A 17,118-nucleotide genomic window follows, 5' to 3' on the forward strand; every position below is an offset into this window, starting at 1 on the left:
CGTTGGGGGCATGCAACCAACGGTGACGAAGTCTGCTGACAAGTGTCACAGATTCAAATGCGTGCCAAAATGGAAAAGATTGCTTTCTGTTCTGTCGATTGTTTTGTCAGCATCGGTTCGTTCTTATAACTGGAGCAGCGCCTTTCCGAGAGCTATGATGTTGATAAGTGGTGCGATTAAGGCGAAGAAGTTATAATTAGTAGTACAGTGTTTATTATTGTTGTACGGCCGCTTGACTACGGAGTGAACATACGTAAGATGCAGCGTATTATTTAGGTTGGAATGAACGTTTCGGGGCTGCTTTCGATTGTGATGATATGTTCTCCTCACGAGGTTCTTGCAGAACGAGATTTTATCAGACCCATAGTGCATTGACTTGTTGAGTGTCATTGTTTGTAATGGGGAATTCCTTCAAGGAAAATACAACAATGTGAGAAAAGGAATGTACGTGTCTAAAGGAGTTGAATCTTTCACAGTTGGTGGGAGTAATTCGATGCTGTTTGAATAATAACTATCTTAAATAAAGGTTATTTATAATGATTTATTTATTTATTTCTTCCATGATGACGGCGTTTGCCGTATTATCAGTTATTTATAATGAGTTAATGAAAAAATTTGAAATTAATTGTTATTTTTGAAATATTTGGAAAACGATGTTCGTCTGTAGAAGCTGATTCTTATAGTGGGCATGCGGTGGGAGCAATTACAAGTTATTTATTATGAGTCAATGAAAAAAAAAATTCATTTGAATTTTAAACATTATGTGTTTCTGACACCCCGTTTATGGTATAAACAAAAAAAAAAAGAAGCAAAACGAGGGTCGAATTGTAACTAAGAATTTGTGGTCACGTGTGTCACTGAAACCTTCCTAGGAATTTAACACTCAATTAGTTAATTACAATATACTAATCAAGCGCCCACTAATGTATGTATTCATTTTTTTTCAGATATTAAAATGTCCGATCCAGATACGGTCTGGCTGGAGGAGCTACTGAAGGATGTTCAGCTAGAACAGTTTTTACCAAGGATACGGGACGAACTGCAGGTGACCCGGTTAGCCCATTTCGACTACGTACACGTCGATGATCTGGAGAAGATTGGCCTTGGAAAGCCGGGTATCCGTCGTCTGCTGGAAGCGGTGAAAAAGCGCAAAGCACAACAGTGGCGTCGCAACATACTGTCGAAGCTGATCGGTGGTGGTAAACAACAGCCACCAAAAAAGTCCGCTGGAGGCACGGGACAGAATGAGGAACCGTCCGCACTAGCCCTTACCTGTCTGATCCACGAAAAGGACGTGACGCTTTCGGTGAAGCTGGGCGATGGTTCGTTCGGTGTGGTACGACGCGGCGAATGGCATGCACCGGGAAACCATCTGGTGCCGGTTGCCGTCAAGGTGCTGAAAGCGGACACACTAGCGCAGCCCGGTGTGATTGAGGATTTCTTCAAGGAGGTACAAGCGATGCACGCCATGAACCATCCGAACTTGATCCGACTGCACGGAGTTGTACTATCGCAGCCGATGATGATGGTGACGGAGCTGGCGGTGAACGGGTCGTTGCTGGATTTGCTTCGCAAACAGTGCAAACATACACCGCTGCCCATGATCTGGAGCTGGTCGGTACAGATTGCGACCGGCATGGCGTACCTCGAAAGCAAACGCTTCCTACACCGTGATCTTGCCTGCCGTAATGTGCTCCTTGCCGCTGGCAATAAGATTAAGATCGGCGACTTTGGTTTGATGCGTGCACTGCCACAGCAGGAAGATTGCTACGTGATGACCGAGCACAAGAAGGTACCGTTCCCTTGGTGCGCACCGGAATCGCTCCGATATCGCCAGTTTAGCCACGCATCGGACACGTGGATGTTTGCGGTGACGCTGTGGGAGATGTTTACCTTCGGTGAGGATCCATGGGTAGGATTGAACGGATCACAGATCTTGCGCAAAATCGACCGGGAAGGGGAACGGTTGCATCACCCAGATGCCTGCCCGCCGGATGTTTACCAGCTCATGCTGCAATGTTGGGACAAGACACCCTCCGAGCGGCCAACCTTTGCGGCGATCAAGTGAGTTTGCTGGGAGACTCTTCCGAGCGTGGAATGGATAATCCTAATAATGATCTTTCATTTCATTTACTTTTAGGGAGTTTCTCACTGGCGTACCACCACCGATCTACCGTGCTGTAACGAATTATAGCGCAGAAAATCGTCTTGCTGTGCAACAAGGTGACACGATCGTTATTGTCGATGATCGACCGGAGTTGCAGTTCATCAAAGGACAAAATCAAAGAACATTCGATATTGGTACAATTCCGAGGTAAATTTTAAAAGGACTAAAGCGAAGCTTGTGCAATACTTATAGCGTATTTGCTTTATATTCCTTTTAGGGGTGTTGTCGTTGATGCACGCAAATCTTCCTCCAGCTCTGCAGGTGGTGGTGCTAGTTCAACGATCAGCCGTCCACTGCACGATTCATTTCGCCACACGGGGCATGGTTCACCATTCGGTGCATCCTGGGGCAATCCCGCTAGTCTGGAGATGGAAGGAGAAGTAAAGCTTCGAAGTAAGCTCCAAAAGTAGCTCATTACCGTGTATGGAACTGCTATAATTATAAAATCCTTATATTGTAGATAAATCGAAGGATCTCGTTAGTGTGGACCGGCGAGGTAAATGTGTATCCGAGCAATATGTAAAGGAACGGAAAAGTAACGCCTCCAAACAGTTTTCCTACAACAAGCTGGTAAATGAGAATCATTCAAAACACCAACATTCGCATCACACCCAGCAGCAGCTAGTGAAAGATGCGAAAAACCGTCCACTGCGACCACCACAACCACAGACAACTACCGCTACGGAAGGCATTCTGATCGATCTTTCGTCACCGAATGATGAAGCGAGCTTTGGAGGTGGTGCCACTTCCGGTGCTGTTTCTGCGGCCGGCTCCTTTCGACAAGTAACCAGCATTCTCGATGAACCGATTGACATCCCAACAGAGGGCGAAGATCATTTCGGGCAACAGCCCCAGTCACAGCAGCATGATCAGCAGTTTCAGCTGGCTACCGTTGTGAATTATGCTTCCGTATCACCCGTTCCGTCCGTAGCGGCAAAGCTCGAACCGCCACCTTATCAAATGCCACCGAAGTACAGTAACACGTACGGAATCGTGCACGATAGTACGTTGAATCTCAGCATTGCAGCGGAACCGGATCCTTTCGCTCCACAGCAGCAGAAACCAGAACCGATCGTAACGTCCGACTACGAGAGTGGTCCATCAAGCTCGATCAGTGCGCGCGATTTGATGGCAAGCATTAAGCGACAGCAGACGATTGAGCAAACCGTGCCGCCACCCGTCATGGCAGTTTATGGAAACTTACGTGGATCCGTATCGAACATAAACTCAAACTATGGTCGCGTGGGTACAGATTTAGATGGGCTTACAACCGATATGATTTCGTCGTTAAACAACGGTGCGAGCGGAAGCGGACTTAGTTCCCCTGGGAGCAGGGACATATATAACGATTCGCTAGAAGTGAACGTCAGCAGTAGTAGCGGTAACGTTGATAATGGATTAATGTCCCCGTATGGTGGATCAACCACTCAACTAAACATGATGCCCAAGAAGCTCGGTAAATCTTTTCTAGCACAATTGGAGAAGGATATCTACAAACAGGAACCGACGGCAGGAAACAGTATGAACAGCTCGGTTGCGTACGCGGCTCGCAACAGTGCGAAAGATATGTCACTATCAAAGTACGACACAACGGCTAATCTGGCGATGAGCCAAATTTACGCCAATCAAGCAAACTCCATTGCCCTGGCGGCATCCCTCCAGCAGCAGCTCACACTTTCGCCAAAGAAACAAAACATCGTGCACCAGCAACAATCTTCCTCCGATACTAACACACTGGTGCAGCAGCTGTGGGCCGAACGGAACAATGTGGCCACGGTGCCGTCGGTGGGAACCGAAACCGTGCAGCAGCAACCACATAGTTCCCCACAAAAGACACACAATTTCGTTGCTCTCTCGAACGGTGTCACTCCGCTACAGTACGGTTCGACGGCAAGTCTTTCCGGTCCGAATATCTACAGTCCCGTGTACAACGGAAGCATTGCATCGGACGTATATCAGACAGTCGGTGGTGATCTGTATGATGTGGTGGCACCGACTCCCGCCGCCCTGTACGAACGTGTACCGACACAGCAGGTGTACAACAATGTGGCGAACCAGGTTCCACTGGTCCCCGCCATCTACGACGAAGTATCTAACGAACTAAGCGATTTGCGACCCATTCGTCCGGCACCATCGGCACCATTGTCTGCGCAACAGATTCAGCGGCGGTTGGATCGGTTGGCACAGCAAGATCAACAGGTGGCCAATTTGATGCAGGAACTGGGTGATGAAGCAAATGAGGAGGAGGCACGCAATTCGCTAACAGCCGTCCATTGGGATCACACGTTAGCGGTGCGGCACTTTAAAATTGAGCGACTATGCCGGTAAGTAGAACACGCCGTTGTAAAACGAAACGGACAGTCTCTTACCTCATAGGTATTATTTGTCTTTTTCAGGCTTGGACTTGCTAATCGTACACGTTGCGAGGAGGCACTGCAGAAAACGGGATGGAGCATTCAGCTGGCTGCCTCTATCCTGCTAGAAACCTAACCGGGCTAATGAAATCAGTTCAATTACAGCGCTTTTTAGCAGTTCTGCTTGAAGGCTGGGCTTTTGCAAGCAAACAATTTTTACTATTTAAGTACTAATTGCGTCCTTTCGTGCGAGGATTTTACAACAAAATGGAAGTCAATTTAATTTTAGCTCTCTTAAATGCTGCATGATATACAGTAGATTCTAGCGAAATCTCATGGACACATGCGTAAATGCGTCTCTGGCTATGTAACAAGTATTAATATTGAATGTTTTCAATCCACGACAGGCATGCGGGCGGTCGTTATTGTTTCGCCACTTGCTTCTGTAAATACTATATGTTAGAAATATTTAACGAGCAACATTTAAGATCTTGTTAGCAAATTGACCGTTTTGAAGTATATTTCAATACGTTTACGAAGCAAATGAACGAAAAACAAAGGTAATGAAATACTGCACTCTCTGCACGAACGTTTATATTGAAGATAGGAAAGATACAGGAATCAAAAGATGGTCGTTTAGAGCAACCAAGGTTAAGCTGCAAGCAATGTTTGATCGTTTAGTGCAGTGTAGTATTCATTTGTTTACTTCCAGCAGCTGTTATAACTTTTCCTTTTGCTGTGCAGTTCTAGAATTGATAGGCAATCGGTGTAAATCTCTATGTAAATCTCATCTGTACTGAGCTATCTGTGCCTAAGTTTAACATTTTCTTTGCAAAAGAACCTATAACAGGTAATAATACCCTGTCCGTAAATGGGTTATAATGAAAATATAATTATATTTCGAACAATCGTTATCAACAAAGCATAGTTTGTTTTCTTTGTGCATTAGTTTCGGATTTGCAATTTGCATCGGTGGCAACCTGTTGGATTATGTGGAAGTTTTAAAGGGAATACATGGCTATATGCCGTTAAATAGGATGAAATAAGTAAGTATATGGGTAATGTTTTTCCATACGAAACGCAATTTAACAACATGAAACATGAATTATTTAGTGTCCTATTTGTATTTTCAAATTTCAAATAATTTTTCAAACGGTTTGTCAGTTTGCCATTAAAAGCACAAGGTAAATATATGAATACAACAAGGTGAAAAGGCCTTTTCAATTGTGGTACGAAAATCTTGATTTTCTAATCAAAATTATGTATATCATCAATTTATTGTATGTTTGGAATGTTATTTTAAATGGTGAAATATAATACAATAATTAAAATTTAGCTAAAATAACAACAAAACATTCGAATGGACTCGACTGTAGTTTTCTCTATTCATCTTGCGTCGTACGACCACAGCAGTTCGAGCACTTCCGTTGTCAAATGTGCTCGATTGAATTGACAGGTTTGAAGCACACATAACTGCTCGACTGATTCTCTTTCAATTAAATCCCTGTGGCATTCACTACGTAAGTTTTGTTGCTCTTCGATTTTGATACAAATTTCGGTGCTTTACGTGGTCCCGTGTAATATTTTCGTACAATAACTAGTAGTTAATTGACCGGTGCTGTTATCCAGATAGATATTTCAGCCTGAACTTGGGAAATGAACACTTTCTTCTTGCCTTCGTGTATCCACGTGCCAGATCGTACCAGCTGGCACGGTCGGTGTTTACATGTTATTTTCGTTGTACAACAAGGAAATGGCGAATTCTTGTGAAGTTTCTTAAACGGTGAACTATAAATATTCATTAAACCGTTTTAATCATCATACTCAATATCCGTAGAACATTACATTTCCTATTTGTCTGTAGTCCCGGTGGGAGCGTATTCAACATAACCTCACTTACTTACCATCTCCGAATGTTTTCTCCATTGCAGGTTAACCGTTGCTCTTAATTAACGGAACGATGTCGGGAAATCTAGATATTCTGTCCCTGAAGGAGGACGATGTCACCAAGATGTTGGCCGCAACAACCCACATCGGAAGCACCTCGGTGAACTTCCAGATGGAGCAGTACGTGTACAAGCGTCGCTCGGATGGTGTGCACATCATCAATCTGGGCCGTACGTACGAGAAGCTGCTGCTGGCCGCTCGTTGCATTGCCAGCATCGAGTACCCGGGAGAGGTAGGCTTTAGCTGGGGTATCCCCAAAAACCTTTCCATACCTGGTACATCATAGCCGGACTAATCTATCAAGATTTCTTGGCCAAGTGCTACCAGCAGATTGAACCAAACCGAAACCCTTTCCACTACTGAGGTTGGACAGCGAAATTATGTCCTCATCGGGTCACAGAAAGGGCGCACATTTTGCTTCTTTGTTAGCTTGTTATATAAAAGCATTTTATTCTTTCCTTCTGCTTAGGTCTACGCCATCTCTTCCCGTCCGTATGGTCAGCGTGCCGTACTGAAGTACGCCCACTACACGGAGGCAACCCCAATTGCCGGACGTTTTACGCCCGGTGCCTTTACTAACCAGATCCAGACCGCTTTCCGTGAGCCGCGTCTGCTGATCGTCACCGATCCGCTGACTGATCATCAGCCCGTGACGGAGGCGTCCTACGTCAACATTCCGGTCATTGCGTTCTGCAACACCGATTCGCCGGTGAAGTTCGTCGATATCGCTATCCCGTGCAACACCAAGTCGACGCATTCGATCGGTCTGATGTGGTGGCTGCTGGCCCGCGAGGTGTTGCGTCTGCGCGGCAAGATTACCCATGACCGTTGGGATGTCATGCCCGATCTGTTCTTCTTCCGCGATCCGGAAGAGGCGGAGAAGGAACAGGCTGCCATCGAGGCTGCCGCACCGGTCGTTAAGGACCTTCCGGATGAGGTTGTCCCTGCGGAGGAGCCGACCACCTGGGGCGAAGATGTGACCCAGACCGCACTGGTCATGCCCCAGGCAATGAAGCCGTTGGCTGCTGGTGGCGGTAACGATGACTGGAACGAGGATGATACCGCACCGGCCGCACCTGGTGCCGTGTCGTGGGGTGGTGCCGGATTCTAAGCTGAGACGAATCGAAAGCCCGTCCATCGCAATCGGAGAGATGGCTTTGCTCGATGATGTGGGTTGTCCCGAACCGGAAGAGTGAAATAAACGGTGTTAAGTCGTCACGTTTCACACTTTCTGTGAAAACATGAAAATACGTTTTACCTAAAGCATAATCCCTTTGGCTTTCGATGTCCGAAACATGAAACAGCTGTATGAATCAAAATATGGTAGACGGATAATAGTTCCGTTCCGCATATCATTTTTATTAGTTGCTGGAAAACGCATTTCGCTTCTCGAAAAAGTACACAAGCGACTAATGTATGTTTGAGTGGTGATAAGGAAATCGAATCGAACTTCCAGTTGCTGCATTCTCAAGCGCACAATGTGATATACCAGAATCATAGCAAAAGTGTCATTACTCGTACACAGGATACTAGCGATGACTTTTATTACGGCAATCGGCAGCAAACCGTTTCATCGGTTTACCGTCATAATTCAAAATAGTTTGCAAAAAGTAAGACAGCACTGCTTATGCGCGCACGGTGACCGCCGATGCGTAACTGAATGGCGATTGTTTTATTACGCACAACAAAAAAGAACCAACAAACGTAGGACTGCCATATGTTTCCGTGAGGGGAGAACATTCGATGCCGGGTGGGTCAGTGTTTTCGGGTGCCGAATTTTGTCCCGCTCGTGTGGTTTACATTAGAATGCAAACATAGCAGGCGCTCGGTTTTGTTCTCGCGGTGTCACGGTTGTCGGGCAACGCGCTTCTCCACGGTTGCTGTGCCTCATTAGGTTCGCAACATTTCAACAACAACGACGATGTTGGTGTGCCACAACGGTCCCGCACCGTGCTTGTGTGTTTGAAGGAAGTGCTTCTTTGATGTGCTGTTGCAGTTGCTCGCTGTCCGCAAGATGCCAATCGCGGTGGGACGAAGTTACACGGCCCGACTTAATCGGACGTTGCCAGCCTTCTGCCCGATGCGGCCGAGAAGAAGAGTGTTCGAAGTGCAAACAAACGGCCAAGGTGATAGAAATGCGCGAAATGATGTGTTTTGCAAAGTTTGCTTTTTGCGTGTGTGGCTGTGTGTGGTGCTTAGGGGTTTCTCGTTGGGATGATGCACCAGCTGACGGGAGTGTTTAATAATGTGTTTTCTTTCTTAAAGATACAGGCGTGAAAAAGGGTTTCGTAGTGGAGGCTGAAGCAACACCGAACTTTGCCAGTAACAACTATCTGCAGCGATTAGTGAAATCTTTGGTACAGATGTGGAAAAAGAGACTAAAGGAAAAGCTGTGTTAACACGAGCGAGGTGCATCTCAGGTAAGAATCGGCTTAAAACGGATGATTACTAAGTGTGGTGTTCTCATTTTAGGATGTTTATTGCTTCTCCGTTCTGTATGGATGTTTAAAAAAACAACGAATTTAATATTTATTGAACATCTTTTCCGATTCTGTATGTATGTCGTTGATTGTTTTAATAAGTTATCCAGGAAGGAAGAGTTTAGATGGACAAATAGCCAAAAATAGCCAGTAAAACTGTATGGTTGTTGAACCAGAGCTTGGTCCACAATCCCATCCGGACCAATGCGGCCAGACTATCCGGCTATGGGTAAAAATAAAGTCCAAGAAAGACCGACATGGCAGGCCTAGACCTCCTTAGATTGTAATGCTGATAAAGCAGAAGAAGCTATTACAGGTGCTGGCAGCCAGCACCCTAGCGCGTATCTCAACATCAATGTAACAACAATTTGGACATTAATCCTTCCCAAAATGGCTACAGTAACTGAAATGTTTTTACGATATTACTTTGATTTTGTTAAACAATCCTCTTTAGTTTTTTATTTTATTTATTTATTTTTTTGTTCGTTAGAACGGCCTGGCCGTATCGACTTATTTTACCACGTAGCCGGATAGTCAGTCCTTGCTACGGGGGATTGGCCCGGATGGGATTTTGGTCCAGTCCGTTCGTGTGAAGACCGGCACCGCTACAATCATGCCACCGGGCCGCCCCCATCCTCTTTAGATGATGAAAGCAAAATGCTCTTTGCAGTCATATCGTACCAATCACCAAGTTGTTGTACCGTCGAAGCAGAAGGTTAATCGCTCACGGTCAAACATAGAATATTCGATACGATGATTCGTTCAAATTATACAAAAGTATTTGAATCGCTAATTTTGTTTATACATTGTAATTATATGATTCTTCAATTCTTGATATTGTGGAATATAAATACCTCATAGGGGTTATTCAGGTACGGCGCGACGCATAAGTCACAGAACACCGATTTTTGCATTATACATTCCGGGCTAATCGCAAACAAACCCCCTGATTCAAAACACTTCACAGCCACTGTTAATTAACACGTAATCGAGCATGACTAATATGCGCCCGTGGTAACTTCCTGTTGGAAAGTCTTGCCAGTGCAACTCGCCAAAAAAAAAAAAAGAAGTCTCCTTCCAAAAAGCTCATTTGCCACAGCAACGATCGGGCTGCGGGATGAGGTTATTGATTTTCCCGCTCAGTCTGCCCCCAAAATACAAGCTCATTACGCCCGTCTGGTTCGAAACCGATCCAAAAAGGAAGCGTATACCTTTCCATTTAACAACACAGCGCACCACCAGCACCAGGGGTGTTAAATGGGCGGTGAAGTTTTTCGCTACACGTGGTTACTATTTTGACGTGGTTGATCGAACGATCGGCCACGATGTTGTTGTGCGGTGGACCTACTATTAGCGACGTCTCTTTAGAGGACAAGCAGGGCCGTGGGCCGGTTGGGTTCGTTGAAAGGTTTGTTGCTTATATTTTTCCTTGTATTGTTTCCTTTAAATGTTAAAGTATTTTTTGTTGTTGTATTCTGCCAGTTGCAATTTGTAGGAAGAGAGAGAGGGAGAGAGAGAGAAGGTGCCCTTTACGTGACAGCGTGTAAATTGGATTTTGCTTTTGTGGATAATTATCGTACCGGGCGTCATTAACTGCGCCCATGTCCGGTTGTTTGGCGAATGTTGCCCCACGTGCCGGCAGATCCGAATGTCCGTTGACCGCGCGATGGGCGAAAGCAGTTGGGCCAAACAAAACAAAGCATTGATGGGATTTGCACTGAAATCGTTTCGCGTTTCGTTGTTGTTGTAGTTTTAATTGAGTCGTTGGAGGTGAGATTGGCTGAAGGATATAACGACAATGTAGTGTGCAAGTTCGTTTGCAAATTAATTATGTACAAAGTTAGATTACTAAAACTTCGAATTGTCTAGAGTTTTAAAGGCTAGAGTCTTCAGTGTCAGTGATGGGAAATTGAATTCCTTGCAAGAATTTAAATTCGAGTTAAAGAGTTAGCATAAAAATTTAACTCTTCAATTCACTCCTAAATATTTCCACAATTTTAAGAAAGCGAACCACAAGGGATGAATGGGGAATGGGGGAGGGGGTAGAGAGGGAAGGTCATCGTGAGTTAACTCAGGATTAAACTCTTCACTGCAACCTTCAATTCAGGATTTTGTGTAATCGTTTTTAATCATGAGTTAACGCTTGTGTGAGTTAACTCAGAATAAATAAAATATTTATCCTTATTGACAATTGAATATTAAATATTAATTTATCGACAAGTGTACAATTGTGCACTTCGCCGTAAAGTGTTAAATCTTGAGTTAACTCATAAAATAAGTAACTCACGTTTTAAATCTCGATATAAATAGCGTCGTAAAGAGTTAAATTATAATTGTTTTGAATGGTTTAATTCGCTGTGAATGAGTCAAATCGCAAAAGAATTATTAAAACTCTCCTCGGAGATTTGGATTAACTCACTCCCTAGGAAGATTTAAGTCATGCGTTTATGCTTAATCATTGCAAACTATCTTCAAGCTACCCAATAACATTATGGCTTATAGTAAAACACACCCCAAACGCAGGGAGAGCTACAAAAATGGGCAAATTAGCTTTTTGGTTAAAGCTTAATATTGGAAATATTTTTTTTTCCCTTTTTGTTTGGAAAAGCGCCTGCCTACCACCCTCCCCCACCTTCCTCTCCACCGTGACGGGTGTGGCGATTGCCTCCTTTACAGATCGCACAACGGGGTCACATTAAATGCACCAATCACCCATTTCAACAAATTAGTGACCCGAAATTAAAATTCTAATACGCCACAAACAATTTGAAACCCAAAGATTTTGTGGCCGGTTCGATGTTGTGGTGCGCCTTGAAGGAGAAAAAGAAAACGCATTGCAGGAAGTTTGATGTTTTCGGAACGATGAATGAATTTTCATCGATCACTTGTGCGATCATAAAAGTGGATTTTTTCGTTGTTGTTTATAGCGGCCAAAAACAGAGCTGCAAGTTGTTATAGTACCAGCAACAATAAATGGGAGTAGTTCCGATGGGTGTCTGTTTTTTTTCCCCCTGTTGCATTTCTCACGGGGGTCCGGTCCTGTCCGTGGTTGGTTGAACCGTTCGATCGGTTGGGATCGATTCGAAACCGTCGAAGGAGCAGATAGGAAAAAAGTTCCAAATAATCATATGCGACCTCGAAAGGTCTGCAGGAAAGTGCGCACGGCTGTGCGGATTGCGCTGTGTGTTACGCACTGTTTACGGAGAAGATTCATCCGTACACCTATTGAACCTTCTTTATAGTGCGCACGTTTCATTGGGGTTGTTTTGTTGTTGTTATTGTTATTAAAGCTTTTCAAAATTTTGCGAAAATGCGTCAAAACAACTGATTTAAAATTCGAATGTTCTTCCAGGTGCAGAGGCAAATTGGTGCTAAAATATTAAAAATACGAAACGCACGCACCATTGCACACATGCCCGCCGTCTACCGGCCAACAATGCGGAAACGAATGCGTATTTTTTTTTCTGCGATTGGCAACAAAATGTGCAAAACCGAACCTAATCGCATGGCGAAAAAAAAATCAACCCAAACTACTGTCATTTGGCTGCCAAACGAAAAAATAAAACGAAAGACTTCAACAGCCAGACTGAAGCGACGAACCCATCCCTGCTGTAGTTCTTTGGTTTTGGTTTTGGTATGAATTATGGTGAGTGTTTATCATGAATGCTTATCTTGAAACCACTCGACCACACACGCATTTCCCCTGCAACCCGCCCTGGTGGTGGCGGTAGACATATGAATTCGATTATCCAACCCATCCGCACACACGGGGCGGTGGTTTATCGCCTCCGGGCTGCTAACCTCTAGCTGGCCACCCATGCCAAGGACGGTCACGGCAGGTCACATCCCTTACCGAAGCGACTTTAATGAGTGTGTATTGAAATTTGATAGCACATGACTGGGCGTGAAGGAGAGATGGTTGCGCAACCGCTTTGGTACCGCTTTGCGATAGAGGATTGTTATGTGAACCCGGGCCACCGAAAATTGGATAAGATCGGTTTGGTTTTTTTTTCGTTGTTGTTGTTGCATGCATCGGAAAGTCTGTGGATTGATGAGGTGATCAGGAGCGTTTATGTTGCTGATGGAGCCGCAGGTGGGTACTTCTTGATAGTTTTTTAATGAGTCCTAAAACCATTTAAGCTAAAAACGGGCCCCTATGCGGCCGGATCTTTGCGCCAAGAGAAGATTGATGATTGGTGGTTGTGGCAGCCGGCGTGTCTACGGTGGTCTATTAAACGTTTCCTTCCACTTCATCATTGTTATCAAAATGTTTTAAATCGTGCTGAATATTCCAGCACTTGCAGCGGGTTCAAAAGTGTTGTTACGTCTTGCTCAAACACAGCCGCGCGCGCCATGTTCACCTCATGTAAAACGCCACTTTACAGCGATTTAATGTGTGCAACGTGCGGCCGGACATCGCTACGCATTGCTTCCTTTTGGCTGGGTCGAACCGCGCGTTGTTGACCTCCTTCCGGTGGGAGGCCCTTTTCCAACCGATCGTCACTACGATTGCACGCCAGGCACGCACACACACACCCGTAACCAACGATCGTCACGATTGCAGCCGCTGAATTCTATTACCGACGAAAACTGCAGACAAAACAACAACAAAATCGCTTTTTCCTCCGGTCGCTCGTAAACACTACGACGAACCGGGGGGAGCTTTTTTTTTTTAGTGGAAATGCTTCGAAAGAAAGCAAGCGAAAGCTTATGCCTTTTTGCCAGCAGCATAAATTGGTGCCGATATCTGAGTGACCACAGCATAAGTGTGGATGGTTCAATTCGTTTGGTGAACGCCGTCGTGCGTTGGGTTGCGTTTACTTCTCGCCAATGCCCACTGATAAGCGCCAAAGCACCGTGTTCATGTGTCTCACCCTCGGTGTGGCTTTTTTTTTAAGTTAAAAGATGAAACACTCGCATATAATCATACTGTGTGAGCTACATGAGTGGTTTTTATTACGCTCAGCGGATTTTATTTCACTTTTTGAATATATTCAATAATGGTAGACCAGTGCCGGGCGAAACCGGCCGGACGATCTTTTTACGCTGCAAGCGGGAAAGCTGTTATGGAATGAAAAATTTTATCGCGAGCACAACTACAGAAGCAACGGTGCGCGGGTGCTGTGGCCGTTTGAATAATGGACATGTTTTACAGGCAGCGTAAAGTGTTGCGCTTGCGGCGTTTTGACAGAGGGTGCGAACGAGAGGAGCAATTTTAAAAGCTAAAATCAAATACAAGAACCGTAGCTTTTGTGTGGAAATTTATGTTTATTTGTTCAACATTAATTGTAAGAACTGTTGTTACACTTTTGCAGGGTTTGCCAGATACACCGAACTTACCGAATCGCGCTAGCGAAAAAGATAAACGGGAAGGGTTGATAGTGAAACACAAAACCCTTTTCAGAATCGCAAAAATTGGGTAAAGAATTGCCTGCACAATTTGGAGAATGCCAATTCGACCAGGCTGTTTACGCACATGAAGAGTCAAAAGTTGAGATGTAATATTCAAAATATTACGGAATTTTGAAACTAACGATATGCGCAATAGGAATTAAATTCTTTTTATTATCGAGAAATTATCTCCTCAAGCTACCCTTAAAATTGGTGAAGAAAAAGGTGTCTGGTGGTGGTATTGCCCATTCAACTGCTACTTCTATAAATTAGTGGTTTAGTTATTGTCTACTGAAACTGCTGAAATTACTAAAACTTATACTGAATTACTGCAGGTAAATTTCCAAAAGTTAGAGAAAAAGTTTAAACGTCTTGTTTTGCATGTAAAGCACAACATTTTGATAAGCTTTCCATGGAGTCACAATTATGCAAAGTAATTTCATTTCATTAGTCAAATAATAGCATCTCTCCCCCAATGGTACGCATGCGATCAGCATCCCTGCTAATTGTTTACGATTTGTTTTGATTCCCACCGTTCGTGATCGATTTTGATAAATGATCCGTTCGCGCATATTCTGCTCGAGATGCCGGCGTGCGTGTCTTCCAGGGAGAAAATGCTGTCCGGCGTTAGAAGAAAGTACCACCATCCGGTGCACGAGATCGTTCTCGTGTAGCGTGCGCGATCGAGTACCCGGAACACTTCGGGTCAACGGGTGTTCATCTGTCGGGTGGTGTGTTCATTCGTTCGGGTGGGAAAACTCAAAGCGCACCGAGACACTAACCGTACCGACTGCGCAACTGTACGAAGGTTAGTTCTTCATATTTTGCTAATCAAAACAATTAAGTTTAGAGTCATAGCATTAGATCGATTTAGTTTACCTCTGAATTATAGTAAAAAACGATTCCACTATAACATGTGAAAACCTTTTTAGCAGGGGCCTCAATCTGCAGCAATGAAAATTATATCTTATTATATAATATTATTCTTTTGTTACAGCTATTACTGAAAATGTTTTAAACTACGTCTATTAATTCCTGTTCATTCGTATCAAACATGTAAAAGTGTATAAGACGGTGTTGTAATATTTGTGTAGTGTTCTCATGCAGTTAAGTGTTTCTGGCACTAAAGCCACGCTCAAATTATCGGCTGATACCATAAAAAATACATCAGCCCTGCATTTCGTTAAGTGGATACAGCTTTTAAAAACAAAGAGTATTGTTCGTATGAACTATCTTACGCAGGAATGTAAAAACCACTTAAAAACCAGTAATATCCAAATTATATTTAAAAAAGAAATCGTTTTCTTTTATATTAACATTAGTTGCACATCATCAAAATTAAAGACCAAACCAACCCTTTTGGATAAATTTATAAACTTAATGAAAAGTTAATCGATGCATTAACATTTTCCTTCTATTTTTTTTCATTATTCACTTCAAAAACAATACCAAACAACTTCATTCCAAATTCATCCCACACGAAAGCTCCCTTCCACCAAAACAGCACCCATTCGAGACACATCGGTCCGACTAGTGTTCCCTCTCCATACGTACATTTCACCGTCGACGGCTGCTTGCTCACGGTCGGCACCCGGGGCACACCACTTCACCGTTCGCAAGCTGCCAGCGCTTCCGTCTGTTTGTCACTAGATTTGAACGCGTGCAGACACACACGTGCGTTGTTCCCCTGTTGGCTTTGTCCCGACTGTTGGCCGTGCACCGATCGTGCAGCAAAAACGGAACGAGCAGAGTGCGAACAACACGGTACTAAGGATGTGTTTAGTTTGTGCGGGTTACTAGCGCGATCGAAGCTGTATGTGCGCGTGCGTGCGTGGGTTTTTGTGTTTAAAACGATGCGTTTCGCTAGAATTTTGGGATAGTGGGGACTGCCAATAGGAGCAAAAGAAAAGATTAAAACCGTTCAATTGTAGCTGAACTTTGCGCGAAGTAATTTTAAACTAAACGCTTAACCCACGTTGTGACATTAATGTGGTCTTCGGTTATAAAATGTTTAAGAATTGTGTTTTCCTGTGGAAATTAATTTAACTTATAATTGATTACCAAAAAAACAACAACACTGTTGTGCACTATAACCACAGCTTTAAGGAACTTGCCAAAGAAAAGGCCCATGTCAACGACCGTCAATATACCGTGAAGCGCGTTTTCCATTCGAATTTTTGGAACTGCATTTTAAATCCATTTTTTCTCTTCTCGCGTTAGTTCGTTCGATCGTATTTGGCCCAGAGGATGGCACGGTGTGTACCGGTGCGTGAAGCATGGCTTTATTTAGGTTTTTTTTTTTATTCCCGTTGCTATCTAAGCGCCTGGCAGACGAGTGACTGCACCGAATAAAAAAAGACACACAAAGCTTTATTGTGGCAAAACAAGTAACAACAGCAATGTAAGCCTCGACCGTGGTCGAGCGGTGCGTCGCGGTGGCGTTAAAGGTGGGTTCGGTTTGATTGAACAACAATGTGTAAGAAAGGAAAGGGGGCCGAAAAGAAAACACAAGAAAAAAAAATAGAAACAAAACTCCCCCGTTCACTGCAAACCGTGACCGGTCGCCCTCTGCATGTGTGTGTGTGTATGGGGCCAGAAAATTCGGTTTTACACCCGTGAAAAATGGCACATGTGTGAGGTTTGGCTGTTTGCAGGGGAAAAAAAGAGAAGAAAAACCCACAAAAAAGGCACCCAACAAACAACACGGCCAGCATGAAATGCGTACCGTGTCTACCGTACTTTTTGTTGGTGTGGTGGCCTGATGCTGATGCTGATGCCT

At 44.1% G+C, this 17,118-nt stretch overlaps 2 protein-coding genes across 2 annotated transcripts; both read left to right on the forward strand.

The window, feature by feature from the left end:
• Window positions 1–955: 955 nt before the first annotated feature.
• Window positions 956–4,657, forward strand: LOC128707466 (activated Cdc42 kinase Ack). Its single transcript, XM_053802417.1, has 5 exons — window positions 956–2,064; window positions 2,141–2,314; window positions 2,385–2,560; window positions 2,628–4,491; window positions 4,564–4,657. The coding sequence occupies exons 1-5, from the start codon at window positions 956–958 to the stop codon at window positions 4,655–4,657; spliced, it is 3,417 nt and encodes a 1,138-aa protein (XP_053658392.1).
• A 1,332-nt stretch (window positions 4,658–5,989) lies between these two features.
• LOC128709901 (40S ribosomal protein SA) lies at window positions 5,990–7,579 on the forward strand. Its single transcript, XM_053804938.1, has 3 exons — window positions 5,990–6,041; window positions 6,453–6,700; window positions 6,938–7,579. Exons 2-3 carry the CDS (start codon window positions 6,482–6,484, stop codon window positions 7,577–7,579), a joined length of 861 nt encoding a protein of 286 aa, XP_053660913.1. The 5' UTR covers window positions 5,990–6,041; window positions 6,453–6,481.
• The last annotated feature ends 9,539 nt before the right edge of the window (window positions 7,580–17,118 follow it).

Source organism: Anopheles marshallii, chromosome 2 (genome assembly GCF_943734725.1).
Source record: "Anopheles marshallii chromosome 2, idAnoMarsDA_429_01, whole genome shotgun sequence".
NCBI lineage: Eukaryota > Metazoa > Arthropoda > Insecta > Diptera > Culicidae > Anopheles > Anopheles marshallii.